The 24,412-nt window shown below is 30.3% G+C and overlaps 4 protein-coding genes across 4 annotated transcripts; 2 read left to right on the top strand and 2 right to left on the bottom strand.

Moving 5' to 3' along the window:
* Window positions 1-8,066: 8,066 nt before the first annotated feature.
* Window positions 8,067-12,330, bottom strand: LOC134829691 (phosphatidylinositol 3,4,5-trisphosphate 3-phosphatase cnrN). Its single transcript, XM_063842907.1, has 7 exons — window positions 12,129-12,330; window positions 11,460-11,650; window positions 11,230-11,396; window positions 10,841-11,173; window positions 10,498-10,768; window positions 10,340-10,440; window positions 8,067-9,672 (listed from the first exon to the last, which is right to left on the bottom strand). The coding sequence occupies exons 1-7, from the start codon at window positions 12,182-12,184 to the stop codon at window positions 8,131-8,133; spliced, it is 2,661 nt and encodes an 886-aa protein (XP_063698977.1). The 5' UTR covers window positions 12,185-12,330; the 3' UTR covers window positions 8,067-8,130.
* Window positions 12,331-16,488: 4,158 nt separating this feature from the next.
* LOC134831178 (uncharacterized) lies at window positions 16,489-17,210 on the top strand. The gene is made up of 2 exons (XM_063844839.1): window positions 16,489-16,661; window positions 16,717-17,210. Exons 1-2 carry the CDS (start codon window positions 16,553-16,555, stop codon window positions 17,208-17,210), a joined length of 603 nt encoding a protein of 200 aa, XP_063700909.1. The 5' UTR covers window positions 16,489-16,552.
* Window positions 17,211-17,264: 54 nt separating this feature from the next.
* Window positions 17,265-18,809, bottom strand: LOC134831177 (outer mitochondrial transmembrane helix translocase). The gene is made up of 2 exons (XM_063844838.1): window positions 18,632-18,809; window positions 17,265-18,532 (listed from the first exon to the last, which is right to left on the bottom strand). The coding sequence occupies exon 2, from the start codon at window positions 18,518-18,520 to the stop codon at window positions 17,393-17,395; it is 1,128 nt and encodes a 375-aa protein (XP_063700908.1). The 5' UTR covers window positions 18,521-18,532; window positions 18,632-18,809; the 3' UTR covers window positions 17,265-17,392.
* Window positions 18,810-19,958: 1,149 nt separating this feature from the next.
* Window positions 19,959-24,412, top strand: LOC134830565 (ankyrin-3). Its single transcript, XM_063844091.1, is given in 11 exon segments — window positions 19,959-20,226; window positions 20,816-21,173; window positions 21,227-21,390; window positions 21,448-21,563; window positions 21,629-21,894; window positions 22,391-22,490; window positions 22,555-22,708; window positions 22,760-22,938; window positions 22,997-23,100; window positions 23,155-23,907; window positions 23,909-24,412. Coding segments are annotated over 10 exon segments (2,154 nt in total). The 5' UTR covers window positions 19,959-20,226; window positions 20,816-20,996; the 3' UTR covers window positions 24,050-24,412.

Genomic DNA, 24,412 nt, shown 5'->3' with positions numbered 1-24,412 from the left:
ATTCATGATTAAATTAAGAGCTTAATACAATTTCATTTGGCTCAACGATGGATCTAGTGTACTACTCGTGTACTTATTTTATTATTATTAATGTATTGTGTTTGACTTAAACTCGCATACTTCATATTTCTAAGTATTCACTTGTCTATTTTATATCAAGTTAATCTTATTTTACTCATTCATTCATTCTTTCACTTAATTCGCCGCGACGAGTCTCGAGACTCTTTGATCAAGAAAGCGCAAAAATACGAAGAAAATATTGCTTTTTACATAAAAACGAGTGCATCCTTGATGATTTTTTTTCTAAACTCATCGTCGTCGTGTCTTTTTAAGAGAGACATTCATTGATTGCGAATGATAAATTACTCTTAAAAGTCAACGGCTTTTGAAATCAATTTTTAATGAGATTCACGAGGTAATGTGAATGGCGCTATTATCTCTTTTTTTTCGCTCGTGTGATTAATTAAGCCACTTATTGTTACAAAAATTCAACATTTGCGTTGAAAGGATGTCGAACGGTGATTAAAAAGGACAAATTTCAATTAATTGATAATTAAATAAAAATCATTAACACATAAAAGGAATTGAGTTCCATTCATTAAGTTACATTCAACGTCGTTGTAACATTTTTTCACATACTCACGGGTCGCTTAGCGAATATAAAAGAAGGTAATTTAATTCCAAAACAAACTTTTGCATTTTTGGTTCGTGTAGTTTTAAACTGGCAATTAGGCATGAAATATGTTTATTTTTTATTATTTTTTTTTTGCTAGAGTTGTTTAGAGAAACGAATGAAATACACTTAACACCATTCAAAAGTAAGCGATCGACACGCAACGATGTTTTTGAGCTATGTCAATGTACAATTTTTGTGTCTACGGAGGAAAAGACAGGTAAACTTTTTGAAATTGCACTCGAGAAGATAATATGTGACCATGAAAGGTATTTAGGTAAAGTGGATGGCGTTAGTGTACATTATTTTATTGTTGCATATTCCGACGATGTCTCACTTTTTTATCATTGTATTAATATTTAATTAGAGATTTTTCGTGTTTTATTGTCACTTTTATTATTTATTTTAATTTTATTTTTTAATTTCTTCTTTTTTTCGAATTTTTAATTTATTTCCATTTTTTATTAATTTTTTAAATCAAATATTTTTTTAATTATTTATTTTATTTTTTTTTTATAATTTTTTTTTATTTTTTAAATTTATTTTTTTTTTGTATTTTTTTATTTATTATTTAATTTTTATTTTATTTAATATTTTTTTAGTTTTTAAAAATTATTAATTAATTTTAAAATTCAATTTTATTTAAATTCTATATTTTTAATTTTTTTTTAGAATTAAAACCGCACTAAATACGTAAGAAAAATGTACCGAATATCATCAAAGTTGACTAACGACTAACGCGAGATCCTCTTTTGTTGTGTTTTTGTATTCAGCGAATATCTACGTATTATTTTATAATGATGTCTGAGGTATTTCACGTTAATGTGGTCGCAAAAATCGTGTTGATCATGTACTGACATATAATGGAGACGTCTGGTTGAATATTTTACTCATGTTTAAATTTTTCATGTGAAATAACTCAAACATGACGAAATTTCTTGTAAGCCTAAAGAAATATTTCAAGCTAAAATTCAAGCTGTGATATCAATTAACAAGAAAAAATAAAAATTAGAAGCTTCCACGAATGTGACTTTGAGACAACATCCGTAACTACTGATCGAATTCGTGTCGTGACTTAACAAACTTCCCAAAATCCAATTTTCAGAAGTCAAGAATCATCGCATAAATCACATAAATTCCCAATTTTTTTGCGCGATCAATATGATTTTCAATTTAAAACAGATTTTGCAATGATATATTAATAATTATAATTAAAGATATAAGATTATAACAAAGCATGAAATTGCTTTGAGCCGCCTATTCATGAATTGCAAGTGGAACAAATTACATAATTGGATAAGAATTGTTCTTTATTCTTAACGAAATCATTTTTTCTATTGTTTAACTTACCTTCAATAACTTTTTTTGTATACAATAAAATTCTTATTAGTCGACGTGATCTCAAAAATATTAAACATAATTAAATAAAAGACATTTTTTTATTTTTATATATTTTACTTTTAAATGAACTTTTTATTCTTCTGTTCAGTGTTTTACTTTTTTTTTCATTAATTTGTACTCTCTAGGCAATAATTAACATTATATTAAATTATTATTTTTCTTGTAATTTCTAAAACATTTATAAGTATTTTTTTCTCATTTCATGTACTTTCCTAATTTTGTTTTTTTTTTCATTACAATAATAATATTAAACATAATTATTAATTTAATTAAATTATTAAAAAAGCTTACACAATAGAACGGATGATTTAAAAAAAAATGTTGAAAATAATCTGCATTTAATGATAAACAATTTTTTAAGCCGAAAAGGTACGAATTCAGAAAAAGCTGATTGAAATATCCAAAAAGTTAAAATAAAATAATCTAATTATTAGTACGAAAGACTGTTATCCCAGATAATAATGGACGTTCATTTCATTTTTCTTCTTCTTCGTTTTACTGAAATTTTTTATATTCTATATATTTATATTTTTCTTTCTTTTTTTTTTTTTACATTGTTGACGACTATTTATTATTACTTTTATTTTTTCAAATAAAAACAAAGATAAAATCTGTATTATCCAGTCAATTTTGTCGTTATTATTATTATAAACCGACCGAGTAATCATCTTTTTTTTTCATGTATCCATTAATTGTATTTTTTTTTAATTATTTTTTTTTATTTTTAATGAACGTGCAAAAATACAGTGACCTCTCTACTATCGATTAATATACTTTTTTTATTATATTTTTATTTATTATTATTTTATAAGTATTTATATTTACTTATTTAATTTTTTTTTAATCATAACCATCATTGTCCGTCATTTTTTTTATCATCATCATCATCATCGTTTTTTATTTTATTTTGTCGTCGTTATGATTCTTATGTTAAATGTATGTTTTATTTTATATTTATGTATTTTATTGAAATGATAAAAAAACTGAAGCTATTGTTTATTTTAGTGATTATTTTGTTGTATTTTTATTATTTTTTTTTTTAGAGGAAAATGTAACATAGTTGTGTAGTATCTGTGTATGTTTCCATTATTATTGTAAAAAAGAAGTCTTATGTTTCTTGTTTGTTATATTTTTATATATGATTCTCTGCTGTTATCCTACAAATCCTAATAATTTATTTTTTTTTAAGTTACGAGATTGATCTGTATTTAAAAATCCTATCTATTAGATCAACTTTTTTTTTTTTGAAGATGACACGTAACTTTAGCTAGCTACTACAGAAAGACTCTTTGTTCTCAAATATTTTTTATTTTTCGTTTCTTAATCAGTTCATGATGATTTTTTTTTGATTCAAGTTTTATTATTTTATGCATTTTTTTAAAAGTTCAAATTTTTTTTCTACATGTTTATCTAAAGTGTTTGCCTCTCGATAAAAATGTTTAAAAGCGGATTTTTACGCACTATTTTTTAAAGTCTTTTTTTTATTATTCAAAAATATATATGTTGGAGAGGAGAAAACCATCATCATCATATGTTTTTTTATTAATTAAACAGCATAAGCATCAAATTTGAGTCGAGTTTTGCTAAGTGACCAATGTTATATATGTTTGCTTGACGCAAGGCTCTTATTTTTTTCAGCTACTACAGAAATTTCTTGTTCCATTTATTTTATAATTATATATTTTTTTCTTTGATTATTCATATTATATATATTTTTTTATTTATTTTCCTTTTGTTTGATAATATTCTCATCTATTTTTTCGTTAATTTATTACTGGAAAGGTTAAGGGCGCTAAAATTCAGTTATTTTTTTTTATATGAACGCACGACGATGTGTTATGATTATTATTTTTTTTTTCTTACTCAAAAAAGAAGTTTGATGAAATATATACTTTTTTTTGTTGTTGCTGTTGTTACATTATTCATACTTTTTTTTTAATATTAACCATTAATAATAGTATAGTCACTTATATGAAGTATGTATTATTATAATTACTAAATATATAATATATATTTATATAAGTTTAATAGTTTTCCTTAATTAATAGATTCTATATTCTTAAATTTTTAATAATTATTATTTTGAAAGACATTTGAGGGTTCTTTTAATTTTTTAAACTCCTAAGATTTTTTACGATTTTTTTTTTATTATTATTATTATTTTTTTCGTAGTATGAATTTTTATATATAATATATATTTGAAATAATGAAAGCGAAGATGAAAAAAAAATTTGCTTTGGCTTGACCTTGTCATAATATTTTTTTATACTTTCAATATATATATTTATAATTTGGATGTCACACAAGAAATGGAAAACAAATTTTCTGCTTAAAATTTCACTTTATGTTCGAAAAGTTGTAACAAAAGTAGACTAGAATTTCGAGAATTGACACGTTTATGTGAAAAATGTGAATAGTGGGTGGAAATTTTATTTACAAAAAAAAATTAAAATAAAAAACTAAAAACATATATACAAAAAATAAAAGTGTGCTTCAAAATAATTAACAAGATTTGTTCATTACTATTATTATTATATTATTATTAAGGAATAAAGATAATTTTATAATTATATACGATTAAACATAATAATAATAATAAAATTAATAAACATTAGTAACGGGTGAGAATTTATGTCACAGATATGTTGATTCACCTGAAATGGACACACAAAATAATAACAGTTGAAGGATTGCAATTAAAAACAGAAAATTTTAATATTATTACATAAAGATAAAATTATATATATAAAATAAACCTCCACCGAAGGAAATGTATTTTTTTTTAAGAAAATGACGAGTTAGTAACTTAAAAATAAAAATAATGATCTTCTTATGCTTTGACATAGTTACTTTGTCCATTACTTTTAGCGGTAGCTTCCATTGCCAAATTATTAGTATTACCACTACCATTAGTATTATTATGATCCATGACATTTAAGTTATTTATATTATTACATTGATGATTATTTATATTATTAATTTCATCTGATTGTGCTGTAGTAGTAGTATTATCTTGTTGTTGTTGTTCTTGTTGACTTTGTTGCCCAAGTTGCTGCTGCTGAATCAAATTTCCGATTTCCGGCTCTGAAAGTAATCTATATTTGACTAAACTTTCTACTTTCACGTGTTTTTTTTCATTTGTGTGGCAGAAGAAGCACAACAGCACATCAATAATAATATTTTTTAATGTATATTTTAGTGTTTAACATTTAAAATGAAGAAAAAAAATAGAAATTCATCATTAAAAATTATTATTACAAAATAATAATAATAATATAAATGTACATTCGATGCATGATGATGTTAGATTGATTAGTTAATGTCAGCATGAAAAAGAAAAGAAATAAAAAAATTTACATGTTAGTGATATGATTAATATTTAAAAATATTTTTAAAAATTAAAAATTTTGAAGAGCCATAATTTTAACCCAAAATGTTAGTTTGATGATAATTTGTGTACAAACCTTCATTAAACTGAACAAAATTTATAATCAACCAATGCACAAACAACAATTTTTTATATAGAATTAATATGTATAATTTATAATAACACATAATTTCTCAATTTTTATTATTTATTTGTGTTTTGTACTTTTTTAAAAATAAAAAAAAAATATAATTAAACTTATAGTTTTAATAATGTTTAATTTATATCTTGTATTGTTAGAAAAATTTTATAATTAAGTTAATGTTAAAATAATATTTAATAATCAGTAATATAAACATTGAGACAGAAATTATTATTTTTTCTTTCTTTTATATATGTTGTGTAATTAATATTTTTTTGTGTATTATTTATTATTATTATATTTATTATATATTTATTTATTTATTTATAACATTGGAAAAAGGTACAAAAAGAGCAAAATAATATTGAGATAGATAACGTTTAAAACACGTTTCGAATATAATAAATTTTTATGTTTTTTTCTTTATCACAATACGCTTTTTCATTTATTTTATCCTCGTTTGTTTTTGTTTTGTATTTTAATAAAATTTATATTTTTTATGTTTGTTTGTCTGCATACAATATTTAAATGTTACATACCGAAAAAAATACTTGGCCAAATTTATTTAAATTAAAATTAATTTTTATAATAATTATTTAAAAAAAAAAAACAAAAAATATAATAAATTATGTTTAGTTTTTTTTTTATCTAATAAAAAATCGATGCAATGAATGAATGTTGTTGCATTTAATTGTGTAACAATTAGTAACGCATTTTATGTACAAAGCGTTTTTTACACATTTTATATCGAATAATGAGTATCAATGATGAAACATGAAGATGAATTTATATTTTTTTTTTTGTCAGAAAAATAATGTGAATTACATCCCTTAAGTATTATTTTTAAAAAATTATCATATCAGAAGCAGAATAATAATAATAAAAAATGTTTCTCTTGAGGTACAAAATAATATGTATATAAATGTATGTGTGTATTCTCGCTAAGTTGATTCCCTGCGTCCCTTTCTCGGACTCTTGAACAATGCTAAATAGGGCATCAAGTCATTCTTGAAGGTACCACTTGAAAGACGACGTTTTGCGTAATCCATAAATTCAGTACGTGTCGATTTGGTTGGTGTCGCGGATGTAACGACGACATTATTACTGATATTATCACTACTGGAACGATCCTCGTCCTCCTCTCTGAAACATGTCGAAGACGAACTTGCCGCCTCCGTCGAGAACATGCCATCGGGACACGAGGCTGGTATGCAGCAGTCTTAAGGTTTGGTTTTTTTTGTGTTATTTTTTTTTGTTTTAAAAGGATTTGTGGATATTTACAGGTTTATTTTTGTGTCGATACCGGGGAAGGAAAATCATTATATGGAAGAAAAAAAGAAAAATATTTGTAAAATAATAAAACTTTGGTAATTTTTTTTTTTCGTTAAAATTAAATAATAATTAAACTAAATAATTTTAATTCTATTTTTTAGAGAAGAAAGACAGCCCAATAGATAGAAGATGAAAAAGAATAGAAGAGAAGGGACGACACAAGTTTTAATTTTGCTTTTCAGTTAAATATTTAATGATTGTGCATTAATTTAGTTTTATATTTTTGTTGTTTGTGCATTGATGTAAACCCCCATAATTTGTTGATTTGATCAAAATTAAGGCTCTTAACTCTTATTTTTTGACAATTTTAATGTTGTTTGTTACTAAATGTGGTGTTAATGATAAAATGAATGATGGATATGAAAAAAAATGATAACGATTGATGTTTGTTGTTAGAAATGATGATCATTCTACTCTACTATTTACCAAAAATATTACGAACCAACATCTAATTTTTAACATTTTTTTCTAAATTTATGATATATATTATATGGCAGTTAGTACCAAAACTCACACATAAAGAAATCTTTCCTAAAATATGAAAAATTAAGCAGAAAATAAGAAAAATAATAATAATAACAACAAAAAAATCGAACGACACGTTTAAAACTAAATTAATTAATAATAATATTATGTTTGAATTAATGATTAAATTATAGCGAAAATTATATTGTTATGAAAGCGCCAAAAATTAATATTAATAAAATTATATTAATTGCCCTACATTCTATATTATACTGATAAATATATTATTTTTTATGAGAAATTATATTTAATTGAAAGATACAAGTTGTAATTAAATTTAAAGAGTATAAAAAGAACAAAATTAATGATAATAATAATTAAAATTAACTCATATAACAGACAATATATTACTTTTGATTATTATATCTAATTAACTGCTTAAAATTTAATTTTTCTAATATTTAATAAGTTAAAATAAAATTTTGAATTTTTTTTAACATATATAATTTTTTAAAATTAAATAAAGAGTTTGCCGAATTATAAAATTTAGAACGGTCAAAACGAAACTTAATAAATAAAATATATTTAAACTTAAAAACTAATATTGTGATTTTTTTTTCTTTAAATCATAATAATAATAATATATTTTTTTAAATAATCAATATGATCATGATTCATTTGTTTTATTTTTTTTTAGTAGTACGATTAATTTTTTTAAAACATTTAAAATACGTTTGCAACTTTTACATTCTACACTTTCTTCGATTTCTTACTATCACCGTTGCTTTTATTATTATTATGATTATTATCGTTATTTGTCTGATGCATCTTAATTGCCGACTGAATTTCATTTCGTAAATCCCGAAAACTAAATTTACTATTAGAACTGGCTTTCGTGTTAGTTGTTGCGGCAGATTCGTCATTATTTGTAATTTTAATGATTGGGATTTCCTGCGTTGGTTGTGGCGTCGGAATCGGAGAAGTATCGTGTTCTTTTCGGGCAAAATTAAAGAATCGCTTGAAAGATTTCCGCGAATCGTCATCTTCCGTTGTTTTTGTTGCCGCAAAAATGGAAGTCGATGATTCGCCGGGCGTTGTTGGGGTGTTCGGAGGCGGCGGCGTGAATTCTTGCGTAATTTTTTTCTTCGTTGCCACCACGATATCGGGACATTCGTTACTTACGCGATGCTCGTGCACCTTGGCAAGGCGAATAAAGTCACTGGGACTCTTCGCGGGCGACCCGAACGAAAGCTGCTTATCACAAATTGACGAATAATAGTCGGAATTGAGACTGTCGTTTGACGTGCGTAACGGACTGAGACCCGTGGTTGTTTGCGTCGGGCGAAAATGCACATTTTTGTTGAGAGTTTCCCGAAAATCGGGGTCGCTTTTCATGTTGGCGAGCCATCGGATCTTTTTGCCGGTTGGAGTTGTGCTTGCCGTAGCGCCTGCCGTCTTGGCTTTGAATTTTTTGCGTTGCGCAAGGATTTTAATGAAAGGCGGGGTATTTGAGGGAGACTGTGAGAGATTTTCAGACTTGGATTCGTGTGGCTTGGACGCGGAAATGGGGATCGCGGATGCCGTAACTAACGAATGGCCAGTTCCTAGATAGTAATTGTCGTCGTTGTAATGATTCGCGGACTTTTTCTTGTCTTCCGCGAAATCCAAATGAATCATTGTCGCACTATCGGCATCATCTTGATTATTATCGTGATCATCAAATTCTACGACAACGTTATCACTAACATTATTGCTACAACTAGAAATAGTCTTAACACCACATTCTAACTGATTATTAATCATTGCTTGCGCAATTTCGTTACAACTACTGATAGCTTTACTACTATTGTTACGTGAAATGATCATGTCGCAACACTCACCAGATTCCCATTCCTCACTTGAGCTCGAGGGCTCCGAGCTGCTGGAAGTTTCCGATGCTTCGGACGGTATTTGCATGTCGCCGCCAAGCGAATTTGTCATCACAGAACGCGGTGCCGTCGCATTGTCCACTTGATCGTAGCCGCCCGTGCTGCAGGGACCGCCGACAGCGATGGCGGGCGGGCCACCGCGATGCGCCAAATGATGATTGTTGTAGGCGATGTTGTTTTGGTGCCGATACTGCGACGCGTTGTTGTGATACAGCGACTGACCGTTTGTCGGTAAGTTATTTTGCGGCGTGAGTATATGATGGTTGCTGTTGTAGTTATTTTGATTTGTTGTATTGTTGTCCGTGACTGTGGAGCGCGGCGTCGAAAATGGTCCTCGAGTGATTTTTTGCATGATCACTTCAACCTATTTGAGGGAAAAAGAATAAAAAATTTGATTAAAATTTTTTTTACAAATTTTTTTCTTAACATAACTTTGGCTGAACAAAATTTAAGAAAATATTTGAAAATTAAAAAAAAAAATATTATTAAAGTTGATACAAGAATTTTTTAAGATTTTAAATATTTTTGTGCATCAATTTTAAAAATTAAGAGATCATTATTTTTCTTCACAAAACAGATTTTTTTAAAAATTATTTTAATATTTAATTTTTTTGTCCTGTGTTTTATTGAAAAATTCAAAAATATAAAGAGGCAAAATAAAAAAATATTATTTTATGAAAAATTTCTGTTTTTTCAGTAGCAGGATTTTTTCATATTTTTTTATTTTAATTACCTATTGACAGTTGAATTATAAATTTTTTTAACAAGAATTTTCTGCTATATTTTTTTTCACAAATTTTCTTTTTAATTTTTTGACTGTTATGTTTTATGTAAATTCTATTTTTGATTTGAAATATTGTAAATTAAATTTTAAATAATCAAATCTCAAAAATATTCAAAAATACATGAAAATTTTTTTTATAATTATTTTTTTAAACGATTTTTTAATTCAAAATTGGGGCATTGAACAAAATATTAAAAAACCCGAATAATTTGAAGAAATTTTAAGAAAATTCAATGAAAAAACTTACCTCAAAATCCTTGGAATAAATTTTATGTTCTTTCATATCCTTATGCGCCGTATCCAACTCGTGCTTTTTCAATTTATAGCTCAAATTTCCATTCGGTAAAACTAAAAAAATAATTTTTCAATAAAAAAATTCACAGAAAAATTCTTCGAAGCTCTCACCTGTTGCAAGCTCATCCACGAAAAATGTATTGAACCAAAAGTGGAACAACTTATCCTGCTTCCGCAGCATTTTATTCAAGAAAAATTCCACATTAATGTCTCCATCGAGGGGAATACAGACATCCAAGCGGATCGTAACACAGCTATCTTGCTTATTGAATTGTGGACCTTGTGCACAATGCTTTTTACTACTTGACGTTGATATACTATATGAAATTGTTCCCTGGTGACTATTGATTATTGGCGGTGGTGACAGTTTTATTTCGCATATCTAAAAAGAAAAAAAATTAGCAACAAGAAATTTTATAAAAAAAAAAAAAAAAAAAAAAATAATTTTTCGCACCTGTAATGCAATTGGATTATAAAGCTTCCCAGATTTCAGCAAATACGAATAGTATTCGACGTAACGTCGCTGACTCGGGATCGTGACACCCTTTTCGTCGTGCGTTCGCTTTTGTGCATAGTGATTGAGGGCATCGGCAGCTGTCTTAAATTGTCCGCTGTACAACAAATAGCAGCAAATCATCGTGCCCGTACGTCCCTTGCCGGCTTTGCAATGCACCGCAGCGACATTTTTCTCGTCGGCACTCAGCCATTTGTGGACGTCATCACAGAAATCTTTAATCAACTGAATTTTTGGTGGATTATGATCATCGAAGGGATATCGCTCGACACGCTAAAACCGAAAAATTTCATTTAAAAAAAAAAAATTAAAATAATTTTAAATCTTACCTCAAATCGACACAAGTCATACTTTCGTTCGGAACATAAATTATAAACTTTATACTGATTTTTGTGTTTCCATTCGAGAAAACGCTTGACGTCGTCGATGTGATTCCGATACACACCCTCTAGCTTGTCGGCAGGGAAACCCATGGCAATGACATTTGGCGTAATATCTGAAAATTCAAAGAAAAAAAAATCAAAAAAGGGCTCAAATTTCGTCAATCTAATGTACTTACATGCCAAATCCAAGTTAAATCCATCTTGTGTGTAGCGTTTTCTGCGTTTGCTCACCAACTCTTTGATCGTTGAAATTGGTCGGGCCGCCATAATCGCGCTAAAAACGTCTCTTATTGTGTCTGTCTTCCAGGTTAAACAGCAAAAATTGAACAAATATTTTCGACGACGATGTAATTCGATAGTTGCTTGACTAGAAGTACATACGGAGGAATGAAAATAAAAAAAAAATAATGAATTAGTTTTTTTTCCTTCGATTTTTTTTTTTTTTTGTAAATGTAATAATAATAACGTTGGGTATAGTATAGCACGCATCTAGTGTACGCATCATCATTTAAGTGATTAAATGTCTAAAAAAAAATTGTTATAAAAATGAAGAGGATGATACGAATTTTTTTTGTTGTTCTTCTCATTCTTCTTGTTTGAAGAGGAATTCTTTCTTTTTTTTGTTCTTTTCTGGATTCGTTCGTTACCTAATAATTTTTCTCCGGTTTATTATTATTACTTTGTGGTATATGCACGAAAAAAAAAATCGGTAAGTAAGGGAAGAATATGTAAAAAAGCAGAATTACAGACAATTTTCAGCTGTACGACGGCAACGACGACGGTTCAAGTGCATTGAAAGTCGAATGTCTGGCGTAATTTTCCGAAAAAAAAATGTGATTCTTTACCGGCTTTCGTTGATGACGTCTTCGAGCGGTGCTTTTGTCGTGGGTTCCTTTGACATTTGGCGCAGTTGCGACGTCCTTTTGTCCTTTGCTCGTTGAATTTTTCGTCGTCCTAGACGAAATTCATGACGGATTCACATTAAAATGCACTATTATTCCATTCTTTCTTCGCCGACTTCTTTGCCGTGAATGAGTGAATCGACATCATCGTCTGTATGTATGAGCGGCGGCGGCAGCGGCGGATGAGAGTGTATGTATGAAATTTTATTTAGGAGAAAAAAATCAGCTTGTACTTTATTTAGTTTGATTTCTTTTTTTTTTTGCCTTCTATGATTTTGTAATAATACGGTGCAACGTACGATATTGCTGCTATTATGTGTACATTGAACATTGAGCACTCTCAGTAAGTAAGTACATAGCGGAGCAGCAGGCAGGCAGGCTTGCGGAGAAAAAGAGCGATACGAGTACAGTGGTGTGTGTCTGATTACTTTCGGTACATTACATCGGGAGTCGCTGCTTCTTGCAGTTATCGCCGTCCATGCACTTATCACTCGTCGTCTATCTTAATCGTTAATCGAATGTCCGACAGGCAAAAAGGTGATTAGATGCCGGCATCGAGGGTCCCTTTTTCCCCCTCGGCTGTCCTTGAAACGAGATCACTCACGAAATTAACGCTGTGCGAGTCCGATGCATTTTCCTCTTACTTAATATTACATATTCGTACGTCGTTCTCTCTCTTCTTCTCGAGTTTTGTTATGTACTCGCGTCGTCGTCGTCGTCGTCGTCGCTTATGTACCTCCGTCGCTACGCCTGTTACTGCGCTCTTCCATGAAACGTCAATGTGTTGGTGAAAGAACAAAAAAAAAACGATATACATCTATTGCTCAACAACGAGCAGCAGCGAGACACTCACACTAGTAGACGCCTATATACCACATAGTAATAAGTAATAATAAGGTCAAATCATCTCATCTCGGAATTAGTAATTCTTCCTACTCTACACACACTCGCGACTCGATTTGACAGAAAAAGGTCTCAAAACTTTTTTTTTCTTTTTGGATAATTTTGGAATCAAGAACGAACGATGACTCTTTGAAAGAATTTGCCCAAAAAAAAAATAAAATAAATAAAAAAAAGGAAATTGAGTGAAATTCTCTCGCATCTCAGCGAAACGAGATGTACGTAACCGGTAAAGCACATCGAAAAATTTTCCATCATGGAGAGAGGAGGAATGTTGATTACTTCTTCTTTTACTTCGTTTCTGATGATTTTTTTTTAAATTTTGGAAAATTATGAAAATTCAGGGCTTTTTTTAAATATTTTTCTCTGAATTTTGCACGAAGGTCAAGCTTTGTGAACTTGAAGGTTTTCTCACAAAAACTGAAAATTTTCCATTGCACTTCCTTAATTCACTTGCAGCTTTATTAATTGAGATTAGATTTGATAAGAATACTTCACAAAGGCCTCGATTTAATATTTAATTGACATAAATACTTTTTTTTTTTTGATTTTCCTTTCGTTAAGAAATTGTATCTGATAAGGGAAATTCTGTCGGAAGTCATTTTTGACCAGGATTTGTTCAAAGTTACTACTTTTTAAGGCCTTTTTATCGCATTTTACGCACAAATTTAAATTTTCATTAATTTTTCCATAAAAAAATCCTCCAAAAAATATTTTTTAAACAAAACTTCAAAAGTTACAATGAATGAATCCAACAAACACGAGAGAGAAAGACATTTTTTCAATAAAATCCTTCAAAAAATCGTTATGCGATAAAAAAAAAGTCAAATAAAAAAGGTCAAAATTCTTACCTGTCCTTTTTTTAAAGTGTTCTCTCGTCCTTTTCGTGCAGCAGCATCTAGCTAGGACGAAAGTTTCTCAGACGATTCCGTTCAGAGATGAGACGATGACAGACAGAAAATATTGTGTACAACACAATTTCTCGTTGCGCTGCCTTTTTAATCTAACTTTATCAGCTAGTCGAGTTTTTTCTCCTTCAACTTTTTTTTTGTGTTTTAATATTTTTCCATTTTGTTCAAGTTTTTTTTCTCGAATCCGGTATTTTATTGATAGATTTTTTTTTTGCACACACTTTTCTTTTCTCTTGCTTATTATATCACAATTACAGCTGTTCTTCTTCTATTTTCCATAATAATAATCGTGTGTGTGTACGCGAAGTTGTCTGATGTGGTTTGTTGGTAGTTAAGAGTTAGTTAAATAGTTAATTAATTAAAAAAAAAAGAGTTTTTGAATTGTTCTCTCTGCTTGTTCTTGTTGGTCGATCGTCATTTCTCATTGATTTTCTGTGTGTGTTGAATTTTTTGAAGAATAAAATTTAATGAGTGTCTACTATATAAAATATATATAAAATTTGTAGGGTTTTAAATGCCAATTTTTTCGATTCACTGCCGATTTAATTTTTTTATTCCTGTTCTTTTTTTATATATATTATATTATGTATGATTCAACTCTTGCTCTCTCTTTACTTTTTTTTTTAACCGTACATAATATACTTATATTCGTCGTTATATATTGAATTTTCGAGTGAAGAGTGAAGACACACACACACAAATACTTGCACAATGGGTCGCGTTGATTGGCTAGCAGTTGCGACGCATGTCACTATGGACCACTGACGGCAGCAGGAGCAGCAACGAGTGCCTTTGTACGACAACGTGCTGTATGACTACTTCTATTAGACGAAGAAAAAAGAAGAGTCCAATCCACCATTTTTATGCCACTCTATTTGCTAAATTTTATAAAATTATATCACATATCGCTAAGTTGTACTCTTAATAATTGTTTTTTCATTAAAAAATGTAGAAAATATTCCTATTCTAATCGAAATTTTCACTTAATTCTTAACTGCACAAAATCTCGTCTTCCTATTTCTTTTCACGTTCGTCGTCAATGTGTGAGTGCGATGGTTTTCTCCCGAATAATGAGGCCAAGTTCTCGCGTATTCCACGGAAGGCAGCACATGTTTCTACATACCCTGCGAAAAATCATGCGGAATTACACATGAACTTCCATTCTGTGTTGAAAAGTGAAAATTTTCAGTAATTCTTTTGAAAATGTTTTTAAAAATTTGAAGTTTTACAAAAATAATACATAATAATTCAATGGAATTTTAATGAATGATTCTATAATAACTTTTTAAATTATTTTTTTCATTTCCTATTTTCAATCTTATTTTATACTATTTACTTGTTCTTGTGCTTTCTTGTTATTTATATTTATAAATTATATTTAGCTGACTTAATTAGATTTCTCTTCTTTCATTTGAATATTCAAGTTCAATGAGGAACCATTTTTTACCTTTCAACTTGTTACTCATAAGATTGGATATGCCATGTTAAGAATTTATGCATTGCTGCGTAAATTCAGCTGACAGTTTTAAACTAACACGTTTACGTTTGAGTCGCGAAAAATCGATTTAAATACAATTTCATTTTGATGGAAAATTTTAATGTAGATCATAATATTTTTTTTTTATTTTTGGACACATTTCAATCAATCTTTTATGTTTGCTTATTTTTTTTACGAATTTTTTCTTTGTTATCTTTTTTCCTTTGTTATAAAAATTGAGTAGGATCTATTCCAATACCTTCAAAAGCACGAAGAATGATATCGATGCAGTTATCAATCAGTCCATAGCTGGTTGCAGTCCTTTTAAGAGTCGCACTTTTATTTGACAAGAGTGGAAGAGTGAGCAATTTGGGTATTCGTTATAAAGTATGTTGGAGGGAGAAAAAAGAATCTGGAATTTTGAGGTTATTTTTTTTATTATTATTTTTTTTTTTGTTTTTTGATGCATTCATTTATTTGATTTTTTTTTTAATAAATGAAATTTACATTTTTACTCGCTTTCATCCTTAACAATTTCCTCAGCGTTGACATCGTTGTCGTTTAATGATAGTTCTTCTATCGGAACGTTTTCAAGTTTATTATAGTATATCTTCTTTACAATGAGGTCAGTAAATCCTTCGTATATTTTCATTCGTTGCTTGCAGATTGTGGCATACGAACCGTTATCAATTTAAAAAACTTTAAAAATATTAATAAATTTAGATATGTTTTTCTTTATATCTAAATATACAAAAAGAATTTTTTTTAAAAATATAAATTTTCAAAATCATGCATAAAAATAAAAAAAAAATAAAATTTTTCGATTTACATTACTTACTTTAAAATTTTGTACAAAAATAACTCAAATCAACAAAAATTTTACAAAAATATGCAAAATCATGCAAAAAAGTTAATTTTTTCCACAGGGTTCGAATCCCAAATAACCGTAATACGAAACCTCTCTAAATGCAAACAGGGATCAGATCGTCTCAAATTTTTATCAAAATCCCGTTACAAAACCAACGATTTCGCGATTTCACAACTTTCTGTATTTTTCTTCTTAAATTTTATTCTGAATTATGTTTCACAGCACCCCTGTAGTAGCGAACAAATCAAAACGTCGTCGTAATTCCGAAGAAGATCTTGACTTTGGAGATCTCGCATGTGCTATCGTTAAAGACGACCAAGGTTAGCTTTCTCTCTTATCTCCAAAAAATCCTTTTTAACGAATTTTTCTTCTTAGATGACGAAATAAAGTCTTATTTGCTCGACGAAGGCAGTTACGGATCAACTCCTCCCAGCACTTTTGACTATTCGAACCTCACATTTTCCGATTCCAACGATTATTCGAGTGATTTTTCGTTTACGACTCCCGCTCCAGTCGACAGCATTCGCAAGAAACTCTTGGAACACGAGCGTCAGGAGCTAGAAGGCATCAAGGAATTGAACGAGCGTCGGGATATTTTTGCAGATGATGGAGCTTTAACGGATGAGGATGAAAAAAGTGACGATGAGAATGAATTTCGACACAGACCAGACAAGTCGTTGATCGGCAAAGGCGGAAAACTGGCTGTTGTTAGGAAGTTAGATGCTGTCGTTTATGGCAAGGAACCTGAAAAAACCGAATTTAATGTTAATAATTTGGTGGAAATGACTTACAAGAGCTTTTCTTTGAACGAAGACCTGAACAACAACAATTTGGATGAGGTTGGCGTCTCGGATGAGGACGAGTTGTGAGAATTTCATGAAATATCAGTATTTCAAAGTGACTTTTAGGTAAAATTCAGGAAATCATTATGTACTCTCTCTTTATTTAAATACTTATATATGTTCAACGCACTCATACATTAATTTAAAACAAGCTATTTTGTATTTTTTTTTTAATTTTTGCTATTCTACTCCCGCATTTCCATTTTTTTTTAGTCTAAGTCGATCCGATCTGTGCTAAAAAGCATTCCGGTGTGCATTTTACTCTCTTTCATCTTGCCATACGAGTCAATGAGGTCCTGCATCTTGATCGGCGGCAGTGGCGTCGCATTATTTGTCGCCCCCGACGACTCGTCATGCGAATTTTCCAAGACTTTTTGGTTGGAATTCATGAGTTCACGTACGCGATACACGGACGCATTTCGACACAACTCCCGCAAATCGGATCCCGAAAAGCCATTCGTGAGTTTTCCCAAGTGATTAAAGTCCACATCGTCTGACGTGTGTTCGTGCTCCAGCACAAGTCGCAAAATCTTGATCCGCTGCTCGACATTTGGGAATGCAATGTGAAATTGTGCCGGCATTCGTCGCAAAATCGCTTTATCCAAGTCTTGCGGCCGATTTGTCGCACCCATGACGATCACGGTGTTGTCCTTTTGTGTGCTCAGCCCATCCCACAACATCATAAATTGCGTTTTCATCATCGCCGTTGCCTCGTGATCCGACGAATTGCGCGAACGCAGGAATGAATCGATCTCGTCGATGAAAATGATGCATGGCTGGATCTTGGCAGCCAAGCTAAAAACAGCAGAAGCGAGTTTTTGCGACTCCCCATACCATTTGTCGGTCAACATGGCAACATCGAGGTTGAGGAATCGCATTCCCGCTTCTTTGGCTGTCGCTTTGGCGATGAGGGTTTTTCCACACCCCGGAGGTCCATGCAGCAAAACTCCCTTGGGCGCCTGATAAAGTGGCGCATTTTTAAAGAGTTCGCGATGCTTGATCGGATACACAATAGACTCTTTCAGCTCTTGCACGATATTGTCCAAGCCAGCAATGTCGCTCCAACTCACGGAAATATCTTCGGGAATGACGAGATTCGACGCGATCATCAGCTCGTGCTCATTCAAGCTGTTCGGATTCACTTTTATTTGATTATTGCTCTTTTCCAGGCGTTTCAGTAGCTGTTCCGCTACCGTTCGCGCACGCTTTTTACTCTTATTTGTCGGATCAATCATGTTCATCATCCATTTGAGCGAGTAATATGTGCCGACGGAAATTAGTGTGACCCTCACGAGAATATTTAGGACTTCGTTCCGCGATAACTGCGCTGATGCCATTTTTTTTGGTTCCTAAAAAAAAAGAAATTTATCGATTGATTACGAAATAGTTCTTTTAATTCCTTTTATGAGCCTTTTTTGTGTGTGCACTTGACAAGTGGTCTCACTTACCTTTTTAATTTTTTCAATAAATTCGCCGTAAAATCCAGTGTCAAGCGGTTTGGGGCTGATGTAGCTTCGAGTTTTGGGTCCCGTGGAAGATTTTAGCTGAAATGAACAGCTAGTTTTTCGATTTTTTCACAATAACAACGAGGAAAAATGCATGAAAATATTTCTCTTTATGTCATTCTACGTCATGAGCACGACTAAATAGGGTTGCCAAGCATTTAAATTTATCTAAAATGAAAATTTTTATTTTAAATTAAAAAATTTATTTAATTAAAGTTGAATTTAATAAATTTTAAATTAAAATTAAATTAAATCAATTAATAATAATTTATAATTCTTATTTAATATTATTTTCATTAATATTATTTTATTTTTAAAAGTTTATTTTATTTTAATTAAATTTTTTATATAAATTTAATTTTTAATTTGAATTATTTTGAACCTAAATTATAAAAAAAATTAATTAAAATTATTTAATTTTATTCAAAGTATTTAAAATTAATTTTTTAGCTTAAATTTCTTAGAAAAAGGAAAACATTTAAAATTTTTTAATATTGAAAATTATAAAAAATAATAAAAATTTCTTAAAAATTCTAAAGTTTCTCAAAATAAGGACGAAATTGGGGTTTTTACTCTAAAAAAAGAAAAAATAAACCCTTTGGTAACCTTAAGCTCGATTGTCCCGAGACTTTAATCGCCAAACGTTAATTCAGAATAAAAATTATCACTTTCATACGACTCAGATTCATCAGCTGATCGAATATGGACAGAATTTACGTGCATTTCATGTTTTTTATGAATTTTGATGGATTTTTAGAAGATTAAAGCCTTGCCAGTAACAAAAATTGCTAATTTTTGAAAATTTTTATGAAAAAATTGAATTTTGATGGAATGACATTTAATTTTAAAACATTTTATCAGACAAAGAAATCCTTGCCGTACGTAATTAGAAGTTGTTTTTGTGAGAAATTTGCAAAAAGTCATCATTAAAATGGATTTGAGCACTTTTGAAACAATGAAATCACATTTCCCTAAGCAATTTATTAAATGTAAATAAAACTTTACATTTTTAGTAAGAAAATTTACTAAATTTGTTATTTTTTTTTACTTTCAGATAATTTAATTTCTTAACTTCGATCACGTGAAAATAATTTTTAACAACGAAAAATAACGGTAAATTATCAAAAATGCAAAAGTTACTTAATTTTTATTCATTTCTTGATAATTTTTATAAAAGCACTCCATTTTTTAGGAAAATTTATCAACAGACATCACTTCCAACCAAAAGCTACCTTCCCACTCCCCAAAAATGCACTGAAAAAAACCAAAACATCACTACAAAAAATTTTCTGCTCGCAAATTAAACAAATTTTCGCGTAATTTCCTCCGTCATTTACTCGCAAAACCACTAAACAAGTGAAATGTTCATCGGAATCCATCGTTTTCCTGCCAAATAAGTGTAAAAAACGTGCGAAAAAGTCTCGAACGAGCGAAAAACAATTTTCGCGAAAGGAAGAAAGCAACAGGCTACACGCGCTGTACGACTCAGCTGTACGTCAGAACGGAAAAATCGATTTAATTATCGAAGAGGAAAAATGGTAAGCAAGGAAAATCTCGCTGTGACTCCAGACTTTAGTTTTTTCGGGATTCTTGAATCGCCCAAAAACTGCATTGAATCAATTGAAATTGTCCAAACATCATTTTAGAGGTTTCGCATGAATACAAATTCCGTCTATTTATAATTTTTATTTTTGGCACATTCATGGAAAACGGACAGAATCGATAAAATTCTTGCTACGCGACATTGCTCGTGCTAGTTTTGCGAGTTATTTAACTGGATTATCGTCGGAACTGTAATTTATTGCATAATAATGAGGCGAATGACGCACAAAAACCCGACAAATGCATAATAATGGCAATTGTGGATTAGAGTTGCGACGTTGTGACGCGTTAAGAAGACGATTTTTAGTGATTTTTCTTGCTTAAGAGATCTTCCAAGGAATTTAAATTAAATTTTCTCAAGAAAAAAATTAAAAATTTAGTCAAATTTTTTCTTTGAAATGGTCTAAACCGCAAATTTTTCATTCTAATTGGATTAAATCGACCGTAATTAACAACTCAGTCAACAATTTCATTCACTATCGAGTGCACCGGGTATTAAGTAACACTTATTTTTGCCTTTTGCAGCCCGCCGAATACATTCTATTATTGTCCAATGTACCTTTTAGTAACGCATTAGCTACGACGACATCGATAGTTAGCGGAAAATAAGTTGTTGCAGTCATTTAGTCTCGCCGCAAAGTTCAATGACGAAACATTTCTAAAAAAATATTCAATAAAAAAAGTGAAAATCAAGGAAAAATCCATCATGGGAAATAACTTAACTCAAATATTTCGTTCTGGCAGTGCCTTATTGTCTAATCGCGATGGACACAAGGTTTCAGAAGGGACAGCTGACAAAGTTCAGACCATCTTCGATTGCCTACGAGCCAATCCCAAGATCACTGTGCAACGATTGGAGGCATTATTGCTGCAAATTCCAAAGGTAAATCCATTTTTTTACATTTATTTTGAAATTTTTCATCGATTTTCTTGTAGTACGAAAATATTCTGGCAGTACACGACGAAGGCGGATATAATTTGCTGCAAAAATGTGTTGGATTGAATAACATTGAGATGGTGCGATGGCTTCTGAATCGTTACAAACCCGATGTGAATCGATCTCCGTGCTCCCTGCCCTTGCATATCGCCTGTCTGAAAGGGTATTTTAATTATTTTTAATTTTTTAGTTGAAATTTCAATGAAAAAAATCTTTTTAGTCACGAAGAATGCGTTGAATTACTCCTGAAATACGGTGCTCGTATCGATACTGAAGCGCGAATGTGCTTTCCGGGTGCTCATTCCCACAATTGTGAGGAAAGTGGAAAATATAAAGGTTCGTTTTGACTTGATTTTAAAAAAATCAATAAAAATCTATAAAATTCAATGAAAATCTTTCAGGTCCCCAAGATGAAGTTGGCTGTGAAGTTCGACCAAATACCAAGCTACAAAATGCTTTATGCTACACACTCGATGGCGATCATATCAATGTCCTAAATACGTTGTCGCAAAAGTTGGAGGAGCCATGGGTGCCATTTCGGAATAATCGAAAGCCTCTTTTGCATCTGGCATGCGAGAAGGGAGCTTGGCGTTGCGTGCAACATCTCGTCGTTACCAGAAGTGACGAAATTAATCTCATTAAGGATGAATATTATCCAATTCATCAGGTAAGTGACTGAAATTCAGTTTAAAAATTTTTGATGAGTCGTGAAATTTGATCCTTACTGTCATGTTTTTACTGATTTTTGTCATTCATTTCGATTGTTCACTGACAAAAATTGAAAAATAAAGAAATTCTTTAAAATAATATTTAATAAATAAAAAATTTCAAAACGAAAATTTAAAAAAAAAATTAAATTAAATAGAAAACTTTAAAGAAAATTAAAAATTAATAAAAAACAAATAAAAAAATTGATAAAATAAATGTTAATGAAAAAAATTTATTAATTTTTTCTAAAAAAACAAAAAAAAAGAATATAAAAAAATAAATTTTTATTTTAAATAATTTTTGTGAAAATGAAAAAAGTTTAAATTCTAAAATAATAAATTTTAATTATTAATTTTTTATAATTTTTTTTTTGTGAAAAAATTCTTAACTCAGCAAAAAATCAGGCTTGGCAAAATACATTTTAAAATAAAAAATTATTTTTTATTATTTCACAGGCTGTGTTACACGATGGTCGTTTCCTCGAACTCCTAATAAATCATGGTGCAGAGACAACTGTTCGTACTTGCACGCAGCAAATGACTCTTTTACACGTTGGTAAGTTTTTTTATTAAATTTAATCTCCAAAATTTTCCTAAACTCACAATTTTTCGCTTAATAGTCATTCTTGCCACGAAAAAATCTGCCGAAGACACACTAAATACCTTACGGATATTATTGGAACGTGGATGCAAAGAGTTAATTAATGCCCCCGATTCGCTCGGAAACACGCCATTGCATGCGTTGATCGTTCGTTATGCCTTAGAGGAAGCAAAGTAAGCATTTTTCTTCACATTTTTTCGTATTTTTATTAATTTTTTCTTCAGATACGGCTACGACAAATGGAACAAATGGGACATTTTACATCTCGTGCGTTTTTTCCTGCAAAATGGCGCAAAACAAAGCATCAATCAAACAGGCAACAGTGCCCTCGCATGCGTTTTCCGGCACATTCGTGACTGGGAAGTGTGTTATGAGTTACTCAATATGCTAATTAAGGAAGATGGTGAGATTTTTTTCTCATATTTTTTAAATTTTGATATTAAAATTTAATTTTTTTTTAGGTGATCCTAATATTGTTGGTCGTGACGGTTCAGTTCCTTTGATGGTGTGTCTCGTACCATTAATTAACAAAGATCCTTTGCATCATTTCACACATTCAATGAAGGTATGTTTTATTTTTTAAACATTTTTCATCGAAAAATTAACTTTTTTTCCTTAGGTTTGTTATTTGAACTGCATTCGAATACTCTTGCAACACGGAGCTAATCCAAATTGTTCATATCGATCGAATTTGACTCCGTTGCACGTCCTAATATTCACTGTGAGTGAGAATTTCACGCTTAATTGCGACATCCAGAAACAAACCAACTTTGATTTCATCAAAAATATCCTGATATTATTGCTGCAACATGGTTTGGATTGCAACATCATGTCGCAGAACATCTTACAAAGTGTCCTCGAGATGCTACAAAACGTTCGGATGCAAAGTGTGGCTCTCGATATGACCTGCGTTTATGAACTGAGTCTTGTTTTGCTTCAATATGGGGCTGATCCGAGCATTTGTTTGAGTAATCGCATCGCATCGGGCAACAATTATCTCGCTTTGAACGACTTTTTGCTGGAATTCGATCGAGGACGTTCGTCACGTGCGGCAGACAATGGCGGTCCCTCATCAGCATCCGGCTCCTCGGTGAACGGAAATGGCAATGGCGGCGCCAATGGAAATGACAGTTTACGAAATTCGTTTCGAAACAACGCGAAAAATTACCTTCTTTTCTATTTCATCATGCTAATCATGCGCAAAGAGTTTATCATTGTCGATCCTGAACAAACTTATTCGCGCATCATTCATTTGTTCTATGTCTCAATGAAACACGAACCACTGTACAACTGCTTAAAAAGTCTCCATAATCTCTTTATTGTCCAAGTCCCGAACCGTTCGATCGAAAATCTCAGTAACATCATTTCGACACTTGTACAAACGCCCCAGAACACTGAAACAAATGGCCCGCGTTTGCATTTACGAACAACTTAACCGTAAATTGGCGCAAAATATTAATCAGCTGCATTTGCCGCCGCCACTCAAGGAGTACATGCTTAACTTTGATCTCTAACCTCTAATCGTAAGTAGTTACAATCAAATTCTGGATTAAAAAAAAAATACGAATTTAAAATCTTATAAAGATATTATTAAAGAAAAATCAACACAGCTTACTGCTAAAATTAACTATAACTAAAAAATATTCAGATAAAAAATATTAACATTAACTTTTTACACGTCTCTGATATTACTTACTTACTACTGACACCCAAGAAATATTAAAGAAAAAAAAATAAACAATTCTTGCCTTTAATTGAAATTACAAAAGTTTAACACAAAAAGTTAGAATTTGCTCAAAGCTGCAAATTTGAATTCTGCTCAAAAGCAAGACAGAAATGTGTTTCTTTGAATTTGACTAATTAGCGAAAATAAACAA

Source organism: Culicoides brevitarsis, chromosome 2, assembly GCF_036172545.1.
Source record: "Culicoides brevitarsis isolate CSIRO-B50_1 chromosome 2, AGI_CSIRO_Cbre_v1, whole genome shotgun sequence".
Taxonomy (NCBI): Eukaryota; Metazoa; Arthropoda; class Insecta; order Diptera; family Ceratopogonidae; genus Culicoides; species Culicoides brevitarsis.
The sequence above is the reverse complement of the archived record's forward strand: the minus strand, read 5'-3'. Positions and strand labels throughout refer to the sequence as shown.

What these genes read in the sequence shown, in the direction of transcription:
- LOC134829691 (XM_063842907.1), bottom strand. Translation starts at nt 12,184, where the DNA reads ATGTCAAAGGAACCCACGACAAAAGCACCGCTCGAAGACGTCATCAAC. An exon ending in GACGTCATCAACGAAAGCCG is followed by an intron (nt 11,651 to 12,128) that starts GTAAAGAATCAC and finishes ATGTACTTCTAG; the next exon opens with TCAAGCAACTATCGAATTAC. An exon ending in TTTATTCCAAGGATTTTGAG is followed by an intron (nt 9,673 to 10,339) that starts GTAAGTTTTTTC and finishes TCCCTCAAATAG; the next exon opens with GTTGAAGTGATCATGCAAAA.
- LOC134831178 (XM_063844839.1), top strand. Translation starts at nt 16,553, where the DNA reads ATGTTTCACAGCACCCCTGTAGTAGCGAACAAATCAAAACGTCGTCGT. An exon ending in TATCGTTAAAGACGACCAAG is followed by an intron (nt 16,662 to 16,716) that starts GTTAGCTTTCTC and finishes TTTTCTTCTTAG; the next exon opens with ATGACGAAATAAAGTCTTAT.
- LOC134831177 (XM_063844838.1), bottom strand. Translation starts at nt 18,520, where the DNA reads ATGGCATCAGCGCAGTTATCGCGGAACGAAGTCCTAAATATTCTCGTG.